Source organism: Clupea harengus, chromosome 5 (assembly GCF_900700415.2).
Source record: "Clupea harengus chromosome 5, Ch_v2.0.2, whole genome shotgun sequence".
NCBI classification, from domain to species: domain Eukaryota; kingdom Metazoa; phylum Chordata; class Actinopteri; order Clupeiformes; family Clupeidae; genus Clupea; species Clupea harengus.
The window spans coordinates 18,647,636-18,668,388 of NC_045156.1; the positions used below are offsets into that span (position 1 = coordinate 18,647,636).

Here is a 20,753-nt window from a genome sequence, read left to right on the forward strand (position 1 = left end):
ACAGATGGTGTTGTACACTCACAAAAAACATGGTGGCTATTTTGAGTTCCTCAGTCTGGGTAACCTGCAGCAAAAGCAAAACTGAAACCCAGGGAGGCCTGGGTGTTTTGGCTGCCTGAGTATTTTAGCGTTGTGAAGTGGTAGCCTCCTTTTATCCCTTTTAACAATGAAATATGCAATAGATCGACCAACATGTTTTTGCAAGCTTCAGTGCACAACTGTAGCTCAAAGTCCGTTTATTTTTTTTGCCTTCAGGAACAGTACTGCATGAAAATAACCAATGTGTCTTCTAAAATATATCATATCATTTGTGATAATGTATCTGTGTAGTCTCAATGATTCTGAGAAAAACATACAGTATGCTACATGCACTGTTGGTGAATGAACACATATGTAGTTGTGTAACGCATCATCTAAAGCACTGTAGAAATTTCTACATTACATTCTATTTTTGTTCATTTTATACAAGAACTATTCCCTCTTATAATACAATATATCTTTCAACACATCTCAGTACCCGCTTGATGCTGCAGACACACCCTGAAATACAAGAAATATGGGAAATGGATTAACAGGAAATTTCACATAGCGATGACCACAAAATTCACTTCCCAAAAGCAAACATTTTTACTTCATCCCTTTCACTTCAGCAAGGCCATTTTCAGTCTTCAGATGCAGTGGTTCAGTTATTCCACAATAGCAATATCGGTTTGCCGTGTCTACATATATGTTGTGTGTAATTACATTTCAAGATGGATCAGGTACAGCACTCCACACTCTACAAACAAAACTACTTGGCTGCAGACACACTTATGTGTATTTTGTATGTTATGTGCACTGGGCGGTTGCTATGTTAACACAACTTACTTGTGCATTTCAGTACTGAGTCAAGTGACCGACAATGAATACATGTTCTGGAAGACTAAACTACTGCTCCCACAGCTTACTGATGTCCTTCTTCTCCTGATACCTACTATACCTGCTTTCTCAGTCCTATCACAATATACCATCTTTTCCATCGCACTGTATTTCACATACAGTATTGTAGCTCACAGAGCTCTTGCCCAGCACAATACGCAACTTCAATGCATTCCGTCGTCTTCAGCCTCCTCATCCACCAGCTACACCATGCTGGTTGTCCTTCTCAGGCTGTCTTTGACTCTGATGAACTCAGGCTCGCTCGTTAACTGCTCTCGCTGGCTGTCCAACTCTCTTTCCAGCTGAGGAAGCAGGTAAAAAGAGAGTGAGAGAGAAGGGGGTGGGGGTTGGGGGGTGCACGAGTGTGCAGTTTGCATGCAAGTAATGAAGAAATAAAAAAAAGTTATATTCAATAGATAAAGTGGTATGTCCATATTTATGGTAGATTTTTCATCATTTTTTTTTACTGGGACTGGAGTTAACAAACAGCAACAACAACAACAAATTATATCAGAGGGCTGCATCACTAGCTCTACCTGGGTACATTCCAATGGTTTGAGTTAGTTCAAGTTTTTCAGTTAAGGCGGGGGTGACCAAAACAAAGACAAGAAACCATAAATAGAAAATTTACAAAGAAAGTTGCAGGTACAACTCACTCTCACGTGGCAGTTATAATTAAATCACTTGAACGTGGCAGTTACAACTCACTTACACTTACGTGGCAACAAACACATGGAGGAAACCCCTTGTGAACACGGGGAGAACATGCAAACTCCACACAGAAAGGCCCAGGAGATAGCCCACCTGAGCACTGAGGTCTGGGGAGGACCTGCCCCCCAGAGCCAACAGCACCCCAGGCGGGAATCGACCTTCTTACTGTGAGGCGGTAGTGCAAGCACCTGAGCCACCGTGCCACATAGATGCAACTAAATGATAAACTCGGGAGTTACTGTCAGACCGGTGCGCTGCCCACTCAATACACGGCGCGTTATGTCTATGGTGTTGAAGGTGTCTGCGAGCGAGTGACGCAAGTGTTGAGTAGGCTAGAGTGATTGACAGTTATTAACACCTAAAACTAGATATTAGATGAGTAAAGAAGATGGTAACCATGAGTGTGAATACAAATTGCAAGGAGTAGTATAAAACTCAGTCAGTGATGACTAACTTATAGTTTTAGAGTAAATTTGTAAATTTGTTCTGTGAAGCATAGAATATAGTCGCGACCGCCGATGTCAGAGGGAGGGCCGCTTGGTGAAGGGTGGTGGATTTCCCCGGTATCCCCGATGGCCAGTCCGCCCCTGCTCGGAAGCCTTAAACTGGGAATGTTTAACAAAATGTACAACTTTGGTCTGCCCGGTGGTGGAGAGTCTGAAAACCATGAATGCTCCACTAGACAGCACTCTCTGCCACCTCACACACCTCAGCTAACCTGTCAGCTGACATTAGAGAGAGGAATAACAAGTCACAGCCTGACTGACATTGGGGGACCAGGTGTGTGTGTGTGTGTGTGTGTGTGTGTGTGTGTGTGTGTGTGTGTACCATGTCTAGCCTCTGTTGCCTCCTGAGCAGCTCCTGGTCCAGTGGGGAGGCCTTCCTCTTCTGCTCCTCCTCTCTCCGTTGACTGATCTGCAGCTGCCGCCTGCGATGCTCCAGGACCCGCTGGAGCTCCGGCTTCTCCTCCACCACCGGCCGCCTGCCAATCAACACAGGACACAGTGCCAGCGGTCACCACAGCCCGCGTGAGTGTGTTTGATTGTCTGCTCACCTGAGGAAATCGGTTTCCTGAGTATGGGTGCAGGCACGGGTCAGATTGGACTGGATTTTTTGTTTTGTAACCTATAGGTGGTTACCAAAGCAACACCTGGCCTGACTGAGGCAGCTCCTTCAAACTTTATGTCAGTCCAGTCAATTCTGTTAATGACACTGAAATGCTCTTTGTTTTCTCAACATACTACGGTTTATCGTACAGGTGACATTCCAAGCACGGCAGTGCACTGAACTTTTATGTCTTAATTGAGCCTTTTGGAATAGCAACGTTCCCCTGGATTCAATTATTTAGGCTTTTTTTCTTTGAAGTTTATCTCTGGTCATGGTCCAACTGAAGCAAACTTCAACAATTATTAAAAGTATACTAAGAAAGGACAAAAGAGATTTTATTGAGCAGCAAAGAGAACTCCAGGGCTCTTCAAGCAGCATTCTGGATTTTGGTAAAGAAAAACATCTAGCAAGCTAACTACCTGAAAAGCATGCAAAAAAAACCTTGCAAACACTACCAGCCCAGCTGGCACTGGTAAAAGCTTACTAACATGCTAACTGGTATCTTTTGGCGATAAAGTTAGCGATGTTGTGCTGTGAAGGCTTAAGGGGTTCCGACCCGGCCCACAGAACTACATACTACATAGCCTAGACAGGCAGCTAGTGGGAATGACAGGCATGTTTATGTTCCCTTTATCCAACTTTTAGCTTTAGGTGGCAGTGCCTCTCATTGCAAATCAAAAGTATCATAGTTGTGTGCCCTAACCACTTCAGTTTAGGTCTTTTGTGTTCTTACACCTACAGCTGAGTCAGATCTGCCAAGCACAACACCCTTCCTCGTTACACCCTTTTACTTATATCTGTCTTTTCAAATACACAGTTACCTACATTTCTTTATAACTCATTTGATTTCTCATGACATTCTCTATTTTGCAATGCCATGCACAGAAACACTCATGTGTGTTCAAATAATAAGAGTGCTTTCCCCCCTCTCACCTGTGGCTCAGGAGCAGCTCCCGGTGCAGGGCCTGGTGGCTTCTGGAGACTTTAACTGGATTGATGAGCTTCTTGGGCTGGATCAGCTCCTCGTGGCCCACCTCCAAGGACCGGGACGAGGGAGACGGAGAGGCTCTGCCCAGCTCCAATCCCCTGTCCTTCTGGATCCTCTGCGGCTCACGTCCTGAGTCACCTCCATGCCGTGGCACTGTCAACCACAGGGAATTTAGGTGGAATAGGATAGAAATGGAAATGAGTGGCCTGTTAGAGCTCAAGGGGAAACAAATATTGTATTTTAGACAATGCAAACATAAAATATACTTGATCTTAAGGCATGATGTAATCAAAGCAGTATTGTTTCCAAGCACTGACATGTTATCTTGGGTTGTACTTTGGGAAATTTCACCTAAGGGCACCTTAGCTCAGTATATATTTTCAAGAGGGTTCTCAATTGTCAATACTAAACAAATGTTTGAACTTATGGGAAAGCTGTGGCAAACAAAAATGATTGACAGTAAAAAACAATATGGGGTGGGAATTATTTAAAAACCATAAGTTGAAAAACTAGATCAACATGTGATATTGCCCCTAGGGGTAAATAAAACTGTACTGCATTGTACAGTACCTACCAGGTCTATTGACAGGCTTTCCATAGCCTGAGCACGAATATGAGAGGTCATGATCTGTCTTTAAGAGAAAGGCAAAGTTAAGCCAGAGTCCAAGAGATGAGTTAGGCACAAGGAAAGACAAGTCAGATTATAAAATGTTAATTTTGACAAATACTTAAGAGGAAACATTTTTGGCTCTGTGGTCTTCCTGATCCTTAAACTCATATAGCTGTCATAAAGATAACTTTATGAAACAAAAAAACAGAAAACCAACATTCCAGTGTAATAAGACAAAAACTCAGAACAACGAAAGAAATCACCAATACAGCTCACCTTTGTCCATCTATAAACTGGACATATTCATAGAACATTCTTTGAATTTCTTCAATTAAGCTGGGTAACTATTTAAATGACACGAGTCCCTTGACACAATCACTTTTAGTGATTTAGTTTTAGTCTTTTAGTTTTGATCATATGGTTTTGAGTAACAGAGGTCCTGTGATTTTAGAAGTTGTTTCATGCAGAATGATAATAGGAATAAACGGTGTTCATAACCTCACCTCACCAAATATTTCCTTTATTAACATCACTCAACTGGCCTCTCAACGAGTACAAATAATTCTCCATGCTGGTGATTGAGTGGACAAAGGGTCAGTGTGTGGGAGGCAATGTTACAGCAACACAACGGAGTCATTGTGTCCCAGAACGGCATGTTGGGTCAATCACAGCCGGATGAAAAGCTCCGAGGACCAACTGGAGTTTTGCCACATCATTACTGAAAGATGCTTTTATGTACTTTAATAAGCCTGTGATTCTTTTCTCCCTTTTTTTTTCATCCACATGCTTAAATAATTCTCTGTGAGATAATTGCTGATAGGATGCTGTTTGACTGGTTGAAACTCTCTGGGGTTTCTTATGCAAGGCATATGAGTTAAATCAATGTGACACGGCACTGGAAAGACAGCACCGCATGAGGAAATAGGGTTTAAGGAAAACATGTTTAAATGACTCATACAGGTAAGGCCAAAAATACATCCTAGTTCATTGTAAAGTATGTTGAGAGGAGAAATGAATATGGAACATGGTGTCCAGTTTTAATAAAACAATTTAATACAATCTAAACAACTACAAAACATTGCAAAAACTTGCACAGGTATAACATAATATACATATTTCATACATTTCATTGTGCAATGAAAGTACAGTACATGGTTTTCAAACAAACTGGATCTTACTGAACTTTGAAAAGATCCGTAAGGGTAATTCAATCTCTCATATCACAGTAATGGGAGAACTTGATTGTGTTGTACAGATCTTTTTGTTCTGTTTCATGCAGTTTGTGTGTAGCCCACGTCAACACAAGAATACAGAGCCAGGAACTAACTTAAAATTAATTATGTATGGCCTTTCATATTTCCTGTCATTTTTTTATGATATCTGTGGTAAGTATATATTGTCTATTTATCTTCATATACACTTCTCTCTGGACACACCACAATGACAAATCTTACACTACATTAAAAATGTACATTCCACATTTTGGGTTGACCAGTTGGCCAACCAGACTACATACACCTGACAAACAGCTACAGCCGCATACCTCACAAGACACCCGTTTGACCCCCTCTCTGCCCGGCAAACTTCTCCCTGGTACGATCCCCAGAAGCTCAGCCACGGCTTGCCATTACCACACACACAACTGCCACACAAGTAAGGAAAGGCTCTTACTTTTTTCCCATGGGTGACTCCCATATCTCCCCAGGCCACTCTAGCTTGGCTGCTGCCAGGGTGGGATTAGAGTCTCAGAGTTGCAGCCCTGAGATTAAAGGCAACCCCTCTGCCCCTCCGAATCACAGTAGAGAGGGAGAGAAGAAGAGAGAGAGAGAGAGAAGAAGAGAGAGAGAGACAGAGGGAGGAGGCAGGAGGTAGGCAGACCCCAGACCATGACAGTGAAACACCCCAAAGTGTCTCTGCGTGCTTCTTTCAGGACCAGAATGAGGATATTACACAACACATGGGGCATGCATGCAACCTGATGATTAACAGCAATGATCAGGATAGTGAAGTTAAAGAAGAGGAAAGAGCAATATAGCACAAGCTAGTCAACAAGAGGCAAGTGGCATAGAAGTAGTTCTCTTAACCTAGTGGATAATGCCAAATTATCACATAACATGGAAACTATTAGCCACAGCTCGTTTAGAAATCGTTTAGAATTGTTTGTTAGTGTCTAAAACGGTTTGACATTGTCTCATGTGCCTAATAACCAGAGTAATGATTCTATTGAGTTATTAGCTATAAGCATTTAGAATTATTACTAAAATTATTATATTACATAATAAGACTGCTGACAAATATCATGCTGCTCATATTCACATTCAGGAGCACATTGTGAAAAACATTTATTTTGGCTTGTCATTTTACAATCTTTATAAAAAAAAAAATCCATTCCAGAGTAATTCTGTTTGAAGGCTGGAGGGTAAAATAGATGATGATGTCACTAAAGGGATGTTCCATTAGATCCTCTTGTGAAAGCACCCTGACACATCTATAATCTCCGGCCATCTCTCATATCTGTTGGTCTTCTCATCATTTGAAATGTGCTGTAGTGCAGTCAAACACAAACACAGAAATGATCAACCTAAGGAGGCCAATATGCAGGATGCAAATTATGCAAAAATGATCAAACTGGAAGCCTACAACACTGGCAACAAAAACCTCTCACAAAAACTGAATTATGATCAGCAAAGCCTGTCTGTGGACTTCAATGGCTTTGTCCGTTATGTAGAAGGCCTTCCATGAAGAGATTAATTGAATATGAAAATGAAAATTTAAAATAAAAATGAGACATATACCTTTTCAAATGGGCTTTCTTTCGAACCCTTCTGACTTGCAAAGACCCAGCCGTCACGAGTTCCTAGTGTTTGAATAACGGAGCTTCCCAGTCCCCTAAAGATCTCACGAGCTTCATCTGTCAGTCTAAGACACAAAGGGAAAATGTTAACCATTTTAACAAGGAATAGTTGGTAAGTAAGAATGGCTGTAAATTATGGACAATTAGCATATGCATTAAAAAATAAGGGTATATAAAACTTACATGGATGCTGGATCATCAAATGAAGCAACAAGTGTGATGTGTCCGGGCTGAATGCTTCTCAGAAAGTCCAGCCAATCATCTGATCCTTCAGGAACAAAAGTGACAAACGATTCTTAGCTAATTCTGTGGACATTGCTAAATGTTTAATACTTTCTAACTTTCTGACTTGACATTTGCTTGACATCAGTTACGGGGAATACTAGAATAACTGGAATATGGGGAGAAATTCCAGTGGGCCGCCACATCTGTGGGCCGGTGGATCATCAAAACAGAATGTACATTACGTTTTTACTAGCCCTGTCTGCCTTATTACAGGCCCTCAGGCCAATGCTAGCAGACGATTCCAGGGCCAAATTTCTCAGTGGAAAGTTACTGTTAGGTGGTGAGGCCTGTTCGTATAAGACAGCACCTGGGTAGCAGAGTTACTTAGTTATTGGAGGGCCTACCTGCCTGTCTACCTACCTACCTGTGCGCATTCTGGCGGTGTACCCATTGTGCGTCACCAAAGTCTTACACAAGACTAGGCAGACGTATTGTTAAAGCAAGCGACCTAGACGCACAAGAGCTGCAAAACAGTTCAAGGGCTGTGTACTGAGGCCTCCATCGTTAACAGGAGATGCGCAGGCACAACCACAGCCACCTAAAATGCCTCCTCCTCTGTCTGGCTGACAGTCAATGGTGATGACTGAGGGAATTGAAGGGCCTGAAAAGTGACGCCATGATTGCTGTATTTCTGATACAACATAGTCAATGTAGCTAGCTACTTATATAGTTGATGTATTAGCCCAACGCTAACGCTAGTAGACTATGTAGCTATGTTAACACATAATATTACCTTGTATGTAATCTATCTGTGTTTATGTTTGCCGGTGTTTGCATAGTAACATTAGTTGTGTGCAATTGTCATTTGAGGGTATTTATCTTTTGTTAATCTATTGGGTTTTGTGGATCATATAACTTTTGGCAGTTATTCTGCTTGTACCAGTAGGAAATGTAAATGCTTGTATGAGTAAGTGATGCTATAATCTTTGTTTTGTGTTTGAAAGCACACTTGGTTTGTATGAGAGGTGTATTTGTATTTGCATGGTATGCATATTTGAGAATCATGGGGCATTTATAAATCACATTCTCTTTGTTTGCAAACGGTGGGGTATTTGTCAGTTTGTTTGCGACGTTCTGGCAGTTTTCTACCTCCATAATTGCGTGTTCATGTATTCAAAAGAAAAACAACAAAAAACTCACATATCCAAAAAAAACGATTCAGAGAAACACTGACGAGGGAATGTGCCTACTTGACAACCCCAGTGAAACGCTCAAAGGGGCATCTTTGTTGTTGCTGTTGTTGTTGTTGCTGTTGCTGTTGATGTTAAGCATTGTTAAGTATTAGTATGACGGTTGTAGTGCACCCTGTTGATGTAATACCTAGGCTAGGTTGTTGGGTATGAGTACTCGCAAGTGACAGTAAGAGGTTTGGCCACTGTGGGAAGCCCTCCACCAATAGCAAAAAGAAATTTAACATTTTTCTATGTTGTTTGTTTGCACATAATTATGACTTCAAAACATTAATGTGACATGTTTTCTCAAAGAGTATTATTTTATTTCCTTGGTGGATGTAACTGGCATTCATGCTGAAATTACATATACACTATGTTTTATATTGATAATACAGAAGTGTATTAGTGCATTAGTACCTTTGAAGTAGCTACTTCTCACAATGTTCCCGGTTTCACCTAGGGAAACAGAAATGATCAAACTTTAGCAAGTTGCAGAAGGTATGTGTGCCTTAATTAATTTAGCATTAATATAAAAATACAGCAATCCATGTATCTAAACAATGCTTTGTAGAAAAACGAAATTAACATGGCACAGGTATACTACCAGATAGAACAAGAAAGAACACCGTAATTAACTGCACAGACAAATTGTTGTTTACATTCATTTACTCAATCTAGATTACTGTATTAAGCACACTTAGTTACTATTTGATTAACTACAAACAGTAACCGGTTGTGAGCATTACAATGTAAACACCAATCCTCTGTCAATTGTGTGCACAGCAAATAGGATTCATAGGAAGTGTAGAGAGGAATGTCCTGCACTCACCATCCAACAACACAATGTTTAAACCTCGGCCCACATTGTTCTTTACTCCACTCATGATGCTAGCAGAAAGAAAAAAAAAAAAAAACTTTTTAGAAAGTGATCACACTAGTAATTGATATGACACATTTTCATTTAATTTTATTGTCAGTGTCCGTGCAGTACGTACACTTTGCCTTCAAAGCAGATCTTTGGCCCCACCACATCAGCCGCTCCACTGCTGATGTAGAAAGCGAAGTGGTTTGAGGGGCAGTCTTTGAATGCGGTGCACTTACTGGTTAGGTTTACGCTGTCTGCAGGAGTATGCCAAAATACTATATATCATAGTATATAATATTGCCAAAAGAAAGTACGAAATGAGGTTGAACAGGTAGAAACAACCACATAACCATTTTCCATCTATCGTGAGGATACACTGTATATTGCTGAGCAAGGAGGTAACATATTAGAGAAGGTTAACATTTCTGTGTGTACAGAAAAAACTAAATGTAGAATGCTAAAGTGGCTTTTTTCTCACAAGCAATACCTTTTCGCACACCTGAAGGTTTGCATCCAGCCCAGGGAGCTGACACATGCAGTAACACAGCATGCCTTACAATTCAAAACATTCTGTTTACTTCAGAACCACACAATCTTTCTTCTGTGTATAGTATAAATGAAATGGACACAGATACCTTGCTGGTCTGTGAGCTGTACGCCTAGTCTCTGCACGGAGGTCAGGCCCCAGGTAAGGATAAAGATGAAACATATCCCGGTGACAAAGAACAACTCTGGCAACCACACATAATAGTGCATATGACCGTCATTAACAGTTTCTGACAATAATAGACACACAAGAATAGTAATCAGTGATTAGGATCAGTGAATCATTTTCAAATGCTCCTACCTTGCAGCTTCATGTCATCAGAGGGAATCCACTACACACTAGACAATATGCAGAAACATAAGTTCTGGAATTTCAATTGTAAGTGGTTCATGTTTAGTTGAACTGAGATTTAAAATGTTAATGGTTGGTTGAAATTAAATTAACAAACCTTTTTTTTTATAGTAACTTACCAAGAAAGACATTCCTAGTTGCGTTGGTCAGGTGTTCTGAAGTTTATTGTGCTGATTGAGGAGTGCTCAAACAATGATATACACAAAAGTAACCTCCCCTAAAACAAACCAGTCCTTTCTGTATTAAGCCCTTCCTCTACACATCTTGTATACCACTGTTAGGTATAGTTCCGAAGTGTTGCAATGCCCCCTGGTGGCTGACATGTAAAACGATAGTTTTGGAGGACTAATAAGTTGTTTCAGATATTTGGCAACAAATATAATTAAAAATAATAAATGTCCACCAGCTGAAACACCTTGTGCCAGGTGTTCTCAGATGAAATAATCCCACAACCAGGTTCTCATTTAAAAAAATTAAATAAAACATCCATTAAAAGAGATTTGTTTTATTCATGTCTGTGTAGCTTATTGGAGTTATAAAAAAAAGTTAAAATGAGGAAATAAGGTAACAATTAGGCTAACAGATATCAGCCAAGATTAACAAAGGCACGTTTTACATACACACACAAAAAAAATATACAAACAGAAAATGCATAGTGAGTAGTTATGAACAGTTATTACTGTTCAAATATTTGTATGTCACTACAATGAATTGTGATAATGAGAGATGCACAGTATTGCACAAAATGTAAAATTTCACATTCTTTCATTATAAAGTGTTGAGACCAACTCAGTACATTCACATACTAATGTACCAGTTCTGTCTAATGCTTCCTGTTCTTTAAAAAGGTTATTTATTTATTTTTTATTTTTTAACAATTGATGGTAGTCAATCCATATTCAATTTGAGTTAATTACAACAACGTTACATTTTTAGTTTGGTTTACTACAGCCTAACAGTTACCCTGAGCAATTTTAAATGATGTGTCTGGTCTACACAGATTGAGGTATACAATGAAAAATATAGTTTTGCCTGATTTCAAGACTATCTTTGGTTTGAAAAGTAATCTCTTCATAAATAATCTCAACTCAACTCAAACAGGTTGTGTCTGAAAGAATAACAATGATTACTGTTTTTCATCAGCAGGACAAAAATAAACTGATCTATTTTTCTCAGGAGTAACAGTTATACACAAGATCGAACAAAAGTCTAATCTAACCCTTTCAGATGAAACCCAAAGCAACGAAACCCAAACAAGAACCAATCCCCATCCCATTCTGCCACACATAAATGGACATTTCATGCAAAACAGGGATGTGGGGAGCAAAACCAAAGTAATTACATCCAGCAAAAACAATAAGCCCTAAAATGAAAATGGTTGTCACACGCTTTTAAGTGCAAACAGGGTACCATATATCAGAAATAAACCAGACCTGAGATATCTCACAAGATGACATATGCTAAATTCTGAGTTGGAGTCATGTTCGCTAACACACACCTCACATTTTTTCTTTAAATCAATACAGTCTGCACTGACACAGCAGCTACAGAGGTTAATACTGGTGGACACTGGAAAAGTCACCTGTGCTCATCATATAAGGGTCAACAAATCCTCACACCATCCCACTTAAGAATGATCTATTTGTATAGTCAGGTGCTGCTCAATTTGTTCTTAATCATTATTTGTGCTATGAAAACCATTTTTTGCCACTAAACTAGCACCAGTGTGCATCTTTCAAAATGACAGCTGATAAATATACACAGATCTGGCCTATATATGAATCATCAAACAGTTCAAATGGGACACATCCAATACATTGGTGGAGTGAAGTTCACATGGAGTGCAGGCATCAGTAGTGGAGATCACTAAACTACTCCAAGAGATCCTGTGAGACAAGATATCAGATTTGTAACTGTGACCTCATGATCATAAAAGCTCAGAAATGAATGATATGCAAAAACAACCTCACCTCATCAGATTCTTCAGACAGTCGGTTTTCCTCAGATACACCTGTGTTTTGTTCCTCCAGTTGTCTCAGGGTCGAATACCTGTATATGGCATCACTGAAAACAAACCATCACCATAACTTTAACCTATTTTTCAATTGCGACAGTCACAATATCGGATATAACACAGTTCAGTTTTGAGATATGGAACACACAAGTTTGATGGCTGGCAACGTCTTACTTTTGAGGGAAGCAGTACTTCCGAATGATATATATTGCAGCCACCAACGCAGCTAATGTAACGATAACCACTGATGCAACCACCCCGGGATGAAGCCTGACCTGGTTGGTACAGAATAGTCAGTTGTGTTCACATAGTTTCTTACTCCACAATACCTGACAATTGCATATTGGTTTTAAGTTATGGTAAAATAATAATAAAAACATTCGTGTTTTAGCCTAAGAGGTTATACAAAACCTGACACTGACCACAACGAACAACGTTTCAATGGTCACTTTCCAGAACTATCAACTTCACGGTAACATTAACTTGTGCGGACAGTTAGGTATCAGATGTCACTAACCTGTTGAGTTGCCTCGGTAGGGCTAATGTCTCTTTGGTGTCGACTATTTAAAGTTTCTTGACGACTGTGGTAATACGACGGTATGGCATCGACGGCGTTCAAGAAAATAGCTAACACATACACACTAGAAAACAAAACTGATGTTATGAGTTTCACTGTCGACCTCTCTTGGTATGAAGTTGTCGCCATGATTGTTTACTTCCTCGTTTGCCCAACTACGTCACTGCCGCTGTGCATCGCAATTGGATGATATAGCACCTGATTTGGGGATCCTGTAGTTTCACTTCAAGGTAGTATATTAGTCGTTGTAGTTTAAGGCAAGTAGTTCAGTAGGCCTAGTAGTAATTTAAAAGCTATAAGAAATACATTCAAGCATCAATTAGTTCAATTCAAATATCAGTTAAACATTTATTTTAAATTTATTTTATCAGAGCTCTTCATTAATAAATATAAACTTTTTTAGTTCTCACTCTGTATTAGGCACATATCCATTGTATTAATAATTAGGTTAACATATAGGCTAAACGTACTTACTAACCATAAGTTAATAGGTTAGTTATAGGCTACTTTGCTAAAAGAGCACTGCCATACAAAATTTGACCTGAAGTTGGTTTAGGTTTGTGTGTTTCTGTTTTTTTGCCCTCAACCCGCGTCCCTTTGCTGTAACTACACATACCCACACACACCCTGGGAACCACTTTATAAAATGTTTGTATTTTTACTCTGGTCTACTCTGGAAGCTAACACAACTTTTTGAAGTAAGCTGTTTTTACAACACACATGAATACATCCGAACCTTTAGCTTGTCAAGATTTGAATTTGCCTTAACTTTAACGTAGGCCCATTTGTATGTCATTTATAATACATTTTATGTATGACCATGTGGTTGTGTGTCCAAGAAAATGTGTGTAATCAATTAGGCTTCTGGAATCTTTTATGATACCAATGCATTGTGTATATACTGAATAACTAAGGACTTTACCTAAGACACTCAGTCTATCTGATGTTTTCAGGTGGTGAAATAACTCGTCCTGCACACAAATCCTTGATATTACACTTTATTTGTAGCATTACTGTTATTTTTCATACATAAACTTGCAGCCTATTTTGTTTAATACAACAACATGCAGATAAGTGGTCTTGCTAGAGTTGAACACTCATTCACCAAATTGTGAAAGGAATACAGCTTCCTACCATTTGTTAGATCTCTACAAGTTGATCATGAATTGATACAATTCAGTTACTTAGGGGGATTTGTATGATTTTTTCTCTCCATTGGTTTCATGATTTTATTTTCATCAGTATTAGGAAACAATGTGTCAACTGGATTTTGACAATATTAGGTTATTACTCATATACAGCTCATACTCTACATACACACATTGTAGTTACACTCACAATCAGGCCAGTTCATAGTATTTTCCAGACTGGGGATCAAAGTAACAGTTAAGGCTTGGATCATACAGTAAGTTGAGAAACTCATCATCGCACCCATCATCTTTAACCCCTGCAAGAGACAAAAAAATATTAAAACGCAAAATATCTCAAGCTACATTGTTTGAAAAAAATGAATGAAAATGAAATTCTTTTTACAACGCAAATGTAAATGACCCACAATTGTATAACTATTAAAAAGTGGTTACATTTCAAAACTCCAAACAAGGAAGAAATTGTAACAACTGCAGTAGAGGGTTGGACCCAAGAGCACGGAAGAGGCGGAAGAATACAACAAAAGGGGAGACTTGACTCCCTACAAAGGCAAACGGACATGTACAAACAGGAAACAGGGAAGCAAGACATGCAGTCTGAACAGCTTGAATCCAAACACAATCAACGGCAGACAAAGGACAAGGCAAAGACAAGGACTTGAATACACAAGGAAAACCAAACAGGGGAAACGTCATTGGCTAAATACAATGCGGGACAAGTGAAATCAAAGCAGGCAATACCCAGGCTAATAAACAAGATGGACAGAATCAGGTGATGGGCGGAGACAGACACAAGAAACAACAAAAACACGAGACATGTCAAAACAAAAGTCCATGAACACGATGCAGACCATGACGGAAATGGCTGAATATGTAAGATACTGAGTTAAACCTATGAAAGGGTTTCTGCTGAAAATGTCACTCATTAAATAATGATAATAATTTCCCATTTTATAACCTTGTGCTTGGCCAATGTTTCATGGCTGTAGGAGCACACTGAAAAAGGCTCAGGCATTCAGCTCCCGTGACCAACTTAAACTAACGCTCACACTGTAAGTAATCGAAAGCAAACAAATGCCATACCAACCAGGGATGTAATGCATGGCCAAGGTGTGTGGCTTTGATGTGTGTGTCACTGAGGCAACAAGCCAGAGAGTGATGAGCCAATACCTTCATTTGTGACCTTGCAGAGGTCATCTTTGGCCTTTGCTCTTTGCTGGCTAGGAGGGATAATGGGAGGGCTGAGCACATCCATCCATTCCCTACAAAGACAAATGAAAAGGAAAAGCCCACTGACACAAACTTACTTCAAACAATATATTCTCTGCTTCTAGATCTTTCACCCAAAGATTGAAGTTGACAAAGTTTGTTTTTAATGACTACCTATTTTCCATTTCCTACTCCAATTCATGCTTTGTACTGATTGGCCAGAAACTCTGATCTGGCGGGGTATTATATGTGGTGCAGGAACAGAGGAGGACCTTAAGTGGAATATTTGCACTGTTCTAAAGGATCCAGACAATGTTTTTGAATGGCCCTTTCTGCAAACACAAAATTTCTATGTTCTTCTTTCACTTTCTTCCCATATAGTATTTTTCCACTGTTTCATTATCTGCAGTTGTTCCTTCTCTCCTCTGGCCAATTTTGGTTACTAAACTCCACTTCCTTCCTTAAACCATACGCCTCAGCTCACAAGCAGTCTCCAGCAACCGCTCTCATTAAATGTGTTCCCTCTCCTCTCTCAAGTCAGTACCCCAGGTCCTGCCCTGATGACGGAAAGGTCAGTAAATGAAAACTAGAACTAAAATAAATAGTTTGAATAGCTCAACACTATACACCAGTCGATCGCAAAGCTTATGGTGGTAGATCGTGTCATTTAAAATAAATAAATAAATAAATAAATAAAGTTTTTTTTTTTTTTTTCTATAAATCGCCAGATCACAACGGAAGTCATTTAAGGTTACCTTTCTTATAGAACAGATATAGCTTTTTCGTGTATTAAACAAAATAAAAAGCCTTATGTTATTTAGCTGTGAATAATAAAGGAAGCAATAAATCTGATTAATATCCAAACTCTTGAGAGCTGTTGCCATGGAGATTTAACGTTACTTTCTGTTTGAAGATAAGGTAGCAGCGAGTGTTGAAGAATGGATGACTTGAAATTGGATGACTTTAAATTAATATATGTAATTGAACAACATCAACAACTTTACGGATAAAATAAATAAACAAGGATAGCAAAACAGATTAATACGCATAGAATGAGAACGGCAGAAACGCAGGCAGGACGTCAGATGACGAGACAGATCACAGTGACACAGGCTGTTTTTTTTCCCTCATATGTGAAGGCTGAGACATTCATAACATTTTATTCAGTCTTACTGATGGTCCTTCTGTAATGCCAACAGGTGCACTGTGTTGTGGATAAGTTTTGTAGTCCTGGTAATCTTTTGTTTAGCATATTGGCAAGGTTATATATGTTTGTTTATTAATCAGTTATTTTTCAACAAATAACTCAAGTTTTTGGAAAAGCTCCCTCGAAATCAAGAATTTTAGGCCACAACTATCCCCCCCCCCCCCCCCTTTTTAGCCATGCATAGTCTCTATTTATGAACATGTTTTGTGGTAGATCATTTTTAGTTAGTCATTTTAAAAGTAGATCACAAGCCAAAAAAGTGTGGGCACCCCTGCTATACAGCATCTGCCTGGAGTCATGGTGCTATTCTACCTCTATACAAGGTAACATCCCAGAGATAGACAAGAACGGGTGGTGAGCGATCGGTCACCCAGTTTATGAAGTCGTAATCCCAGACTATAAATCCTCAGTTGAGGTTTCCAACATAAGAAACAAGGAATTGGGGGGGGGGGGGGGCTTGCCACTTCACTGTGGTCAGACAACCAATCAGGGAACTGTGAGGAGTGGGTACGGGAATGACAAAGAGGGCCCATTTTCATTTCAAACAGCAGCAGCAATGTCAATATGACGTCTGACAAAGAGGTTAGAAAAGACGCCCCATTTGGAATCTTTTTATCAGACGTTAGCTAGATAAAGTCATGAACATCTGAAAATCTTCACATATGCCTTTGTTGAAGTAAACTCACATGCTACGCTTGATGTTCTAAACCTCTCTGTTGGCCTTATTGCCAGGATCTCAGTGTTTGTGGCATGAGCTACTAGGTGATCAAATTAATGTCAACATAATTTGGATCAACAGTCATTAACTATTACCTGAGCCCAATCTGAATCTAATGGAATAGTTCCAGGCTACACAGGGCAAAGTCAGTGAATGGGATGGGCAAAGCCAGGCTACTGGATAGTAGCCACTGGGAGGGGATTTGAGAAAATATTGAAACAGATACAATGACCTACTTAATGCAACCTTGCATAATGATCTCCAACTGATCGCTTATGACCTTGTCTACAAAAAACCCTGGGCCTTCCAGTAATAGCTAGCACAAAAATATGATAAATGATGCTGTGAACATGCCTTCTCATTTACCAAGTCCACTTATGGATGGGTTTCCTACATAAATAACCTAACTAAAAATGAACAAATATTCTTCCAATAATATTTGCCTTTGTCAAATTTCTACTTCATTTTAATTATAAAACAAAAAAACAATTAGGGACATCACAGAAAAACACCACATCTTTTCACTCTGTTATAGTCTCCTCTGTCGCAGAACAGTGACAATTTACCCAATTATTTTCCACTAGCCCACAGCATATACTCTCCCACAGCTCCACTCTGACATGTATTTACATCACACAGGAAAAGGTTACGCACCCCCCATGCGCCCACACAAAGCAGGAGTCATGCTGCGACAACAACAGATACGATCCCCGTCGCTAAGGGGAGGACCATCCCTGACTACCACCCAGAGAGCAGCTCTGAGACCGTGACAGCTCTGTGACATGCTCAGACCTCATGGGCATTCCGCTCCCCCACCCGCTGCAACACATAATCACCTGCGACAGTCTCGGTAAACACATCAACCAGGCTCTAGTTTAAAAAGTACACTCAGTGTGTTACAGGCAGACACCCACACACACGTGTTTTTTTTTTTTTCATTTACTTTTTTCCAGAGAAATATTGGCTGATTTTGAGAAATGAGACAGTTGAACAATATCAACCTGGCACTAGTCTCTACATCTGAGGTAAAACTATCAGGTTTTCTACATAAACTTTCTGACAGAAGTATTGGTTGATTCTGAATGAGAACATGGTGGAATAACATGAAGCTGGTGAAATTGAATCTGCCACTCACAGCCTATTAGGCAGCCCTTACCTGGGATTGGAATGTAGAAGAGGATTCATCTCTTTCTGGTAGTACTGGCCCTGATTGGCTGGCTGGAAATGATTGACAGATTGAAATTATTGTTGCAAAATCCTGACTGCTACATTTTACCCAAAATATTCTGCACTGCATTGATAATTTAACAACTGAATATAAAGAAACACTTGGGATTTAACAAATCTTCACCCAAAATGTGGCCTCTTCTTAGGCATAATGACCAAGTCTCACTGTTTTCAAAGCAAAACTCACCAGCTGGGGGCACTGTTGCTACACATCTGGAAATGTGATAATTTTTCTATTTCAGAAAGAAAAATGTTCATGCCTTCCAACTAACTGTGCACACATTATGGAAAAGGCATAGTAATTCCAAAAGAACAAGGAGATGAAGGATCATTAAAAAATGTCTTGTCACATGAAATGTTAAGAAGACAAGCATAATAGGTATTAATTTATGATGGCTTACGGGGGGAAATGAATTTTAATTTCTCTTTTTGAGCTTGTGGGCTGCATGAATTGTGGGTTATGAATTAAATTTGTGAGTGTAATGATTATTTTTGATGGACTTGCATGAACATGTCCATTAGGATACTTGATGTAAATGAAGTTCACTCGTCTTGAGTCTATTTCCCCCAGAATTTGAATTAGTATGTCTCACTGGTGCTGGATTACAAGAAGCTGCTCACACAATTTACGAGCCATTCTTTCTAAATAGTCATGCCAGTGGCCAACTGACCAACTGCTGGCAAAATAAAGTAACTGGATATTTCACCGCATGCTGGTGACACATTATTTTCTATGTTATCCTCTGGTAAAATGAGGCTGCTGACTAACTATACTAACAGCTACCATTTCACTGGGGTAAAGATAGTGATCTGTATGTTTTAAATCTGGAATATTTTCAGGCAAAGTTCAGCACTGTAGCCTACCTTGCTAGATGTAATTATGGCCTAAGGTGCATGTCTTGTTTATAGCATAGGGGTCCTTGTTAAGGCATGCCTAGCTGTTAGTAAACTGCTGTACCATATCAACTGATCATTGACACAAACTTGCCATCTAATTCCAATGCATTGCTTCTTAAAAATAAGCTGGTCAAATACACATTTTGTTAATTTTCCAGAATGTTGTTAAAAAAAGACATTATATAATTTCACAAGATGACAAATGACCCACCCAGCACTAGTTAATTGTGACTTCATTGTATTGAATAAGAGTATTTGCTGACATTGTCAATTTCTGTGACAAATGTCGACTCAAGGCTAGATGATGAAAACAAACTGAATGTCACTCGCATTGACTGTATTAGCAGTGGATCGACTGAGCATTGTTAGAATCAACAGAAAAATATCTGGTGGTGACACAAGCTGACCTTGTTCAAGGAACTCTACATACATAAATCAATCTTAATTAATATAATGTGAATCTGCTGGGAAGGATAACAATATCGGGGGTCTAAGCTTTCCTTTTTCTGTATGTCAGAGAGATCTTATTCCCCCCGCAAACATAAAACGACTCAACACCCTTTATACAAAGAAGGGTCATACAGAAGAACTAACATTGTAAAGATTCATGCCAAGAGGCAAACAGAGAAGGGGAAAAAAGCTGGTTCATGGCGTCGCGTGTTGACTGTACAGGGGCTTCCATAGTGGCCTCTAACCCCTGGGTGACGTGGCTACTCACCACAGGGTAGCACTGGGTCCAGGTGGTGGTGTCATCACTGCTGATGCTGAGGCTCACGTTGCAGCGGCGCTGCTGGGAGGCGCTCAGCCTGTGGCCACGGCCGTCCTCCTGCTCGTCCTCCTCCGTCTGCTCTCGGCACAGGCTGGCCAGCATGCGCAGCTCCTCCTCTTCCTCTTCCCCAAGTTTGTGCAGGTCACGGCTGCTTGAGACCGAGACATTTGGCCGGCTTCCATCGCCCATCTTAAGACAGAAAATGTATTTTTTTCATCGCAATTGCGCTTTGAACATTAACATACAAAGAGGTTTTGTGTATGACGCCTTGTGTGTATGACACATTAGAGAGCCAAGGTGGCAGGTTTTGCCCACATAGTCACACAGCTGGTTTTCCACTATAATAGCCATCATAAAGAAAAAATAAATCTCTGGCTCTGTAATCAGCAACCAAAATTTCAAATTGGAAAGGCTTTCTTAACCAATCAAGACACTTTCAAAGATACAGGCATCCCTGCCTGCCAATTTTCTACATGAGCCTCACCCACAGATTGGAAAGGGTGGACTCCTATGGTGGTTCACTTCAGTGCTAACAGCATTTCTAATTAATGCAATGCAATCTGTTTTTGATGACGGTTA

At 39.8% G+C, this 20,753-nt stretch overlaps 3 protein-coding genes across 7 annotated transcripts in view; all 3 read right to left on the bottom strand.

Moving 5' to 3' along the window:
- Positions 1–195: 195 nt before the first annotated feature.
- Positions 196–6,113, bottom strand: LOC105901827 (actin-associated protein FAM107A). The gene is made up of 5 exons (XM_031567980.2): positions 6,006–6,113; positions 4,299–4,356; positions 3,670–3,877; positions 2,458–2,611; positions 196–1,220 (listed from the first exon to the last, which is right to left on the bottom strand). The coding sequence occupies exons 1-5, from the start codon at positions 6,027–6,029 to the stop codon at positions 1,122–1,124; spliced, it is 543 nt and encodes a 180-aa protein (XP_031423840.1). The 5' UTR covers positions 6,030–6,113; the 3' UTR covers positions 196–1,121.
- si:dkeyp-67f1.2 (FAM3 metabolism regulating signaling molecule D) lies at positions 5,365–13,153 on the bottom strand. 5 transcript variants are annotated; one of them, XM_031567978.1, is made up of 12 exons: positions 12,940–13,153; positions 12,597–12,697; positions 12,379–12,472; positions 10,528–12,294; positions 10,358–10,421; positions 10,146–10,241; positions 9,641–9,785; positions 9,475–9,533; positions 9,063–9,101; positions 7,372–7,456; positions 7,130–7,253; positions 5,365–6,877 (listed from the first exon to the last, which is right to left on the bottom strand). In XM_031567978.1, the coding sequence occupies exons 5-12, from the start codon at positions 10,368–10,370 to the stop codon at positions 6,791–6,793; spliced, it is 648 nt and encodes a 215-aa protein (XP_031423838.1). In that variant the 5' UTR covers positions 10,371–10,421; positions 10,528–12,294; positions 12,379–12,472; positions 12,597–12,697; positions 12,940–13,153; the 3' UTR covers positions 5,365–6,790. The 5 variants fall into 5 exon arrangements, with proteins under 5 accessions (XP_031423838.1, XP_031423836.1, XP_031423839.1 ...); XM_031567976.1 differs by having other exon boundaries at positions 10,358–10,395; positions 12,940–13,151; XM_031567979.2 differs by having other exon boundaries at positions 9,641–9,691; positions 10,358–10,395; positions 12,940–13,150.
- An 828-nt stretch (positions 13,154–13,981) lies between these two features.
- cfap20dc (CFAP20 domain containing) overlaps positions 13,982–20,753 on the bottom strand; it is a 28,662-nt gene continuing 21,890 nt past the window's right edge. The window contains exons 14-17 of the mRNA XM_031567982.2: positions 20,124–20,363; positions 18,438–18,499; positions 15,318–15,409; positions 13,982–14,446 (exon numbers count right to left, since the gene is read on the bottom strand). Coding sequence (XP_031423842.1) covers positions 14,340–14,446; positions 15,318–15,409; positions 18,438–18,499; positions 20,124–20,363 — 501 coding nt within the window. The 3' untranslated portion in view covers positions 13,982–14,339. The remainder of the gene's footprint in view (positions 14,447–15,317; positions 15,410–18,437; positions 18,500–20,123; positions 20,364–20,753) is intronic.

Coding starts and splice junctions, on each gene's coding strand:
- LOC105901827 (XM_031567980.2), bottom strand. CDS start 6,029: ATGGGAGTCACCCATGGGAAAAAA. Junction 4,357..6,005: donor GAGTCACCCATGGGAAAAAA/GTAAGAGCCTTT, acceptor TTTCTCTTAAAG/ACAGATCATGACCTCTCATA. Junction 3,878..4,298: donor AAAGCCTGTCAATAGACCTG/GTAGGTACTGTA, acceptor TGTGGTTGACAG/TGCCACGGCATGGAGGTGAC.
- si:dkeyp-67f1.2 (XM_031567978.1), bottom strand. Junction 9,102..9,474: donor AAACATTGTGTTGTTGGATG/GTGAGTGCAGGA, acceptor CTGTTTCCCTAG/GTGAAACCGGGAACATTGTG. Junction 7,254..7,371: donor TTTGATGATCCAGCATCCAT/GTAAGTTTTATA, acceptor TTTGTGTCTTAG/ACTGACAGATGAAGCTCGTG.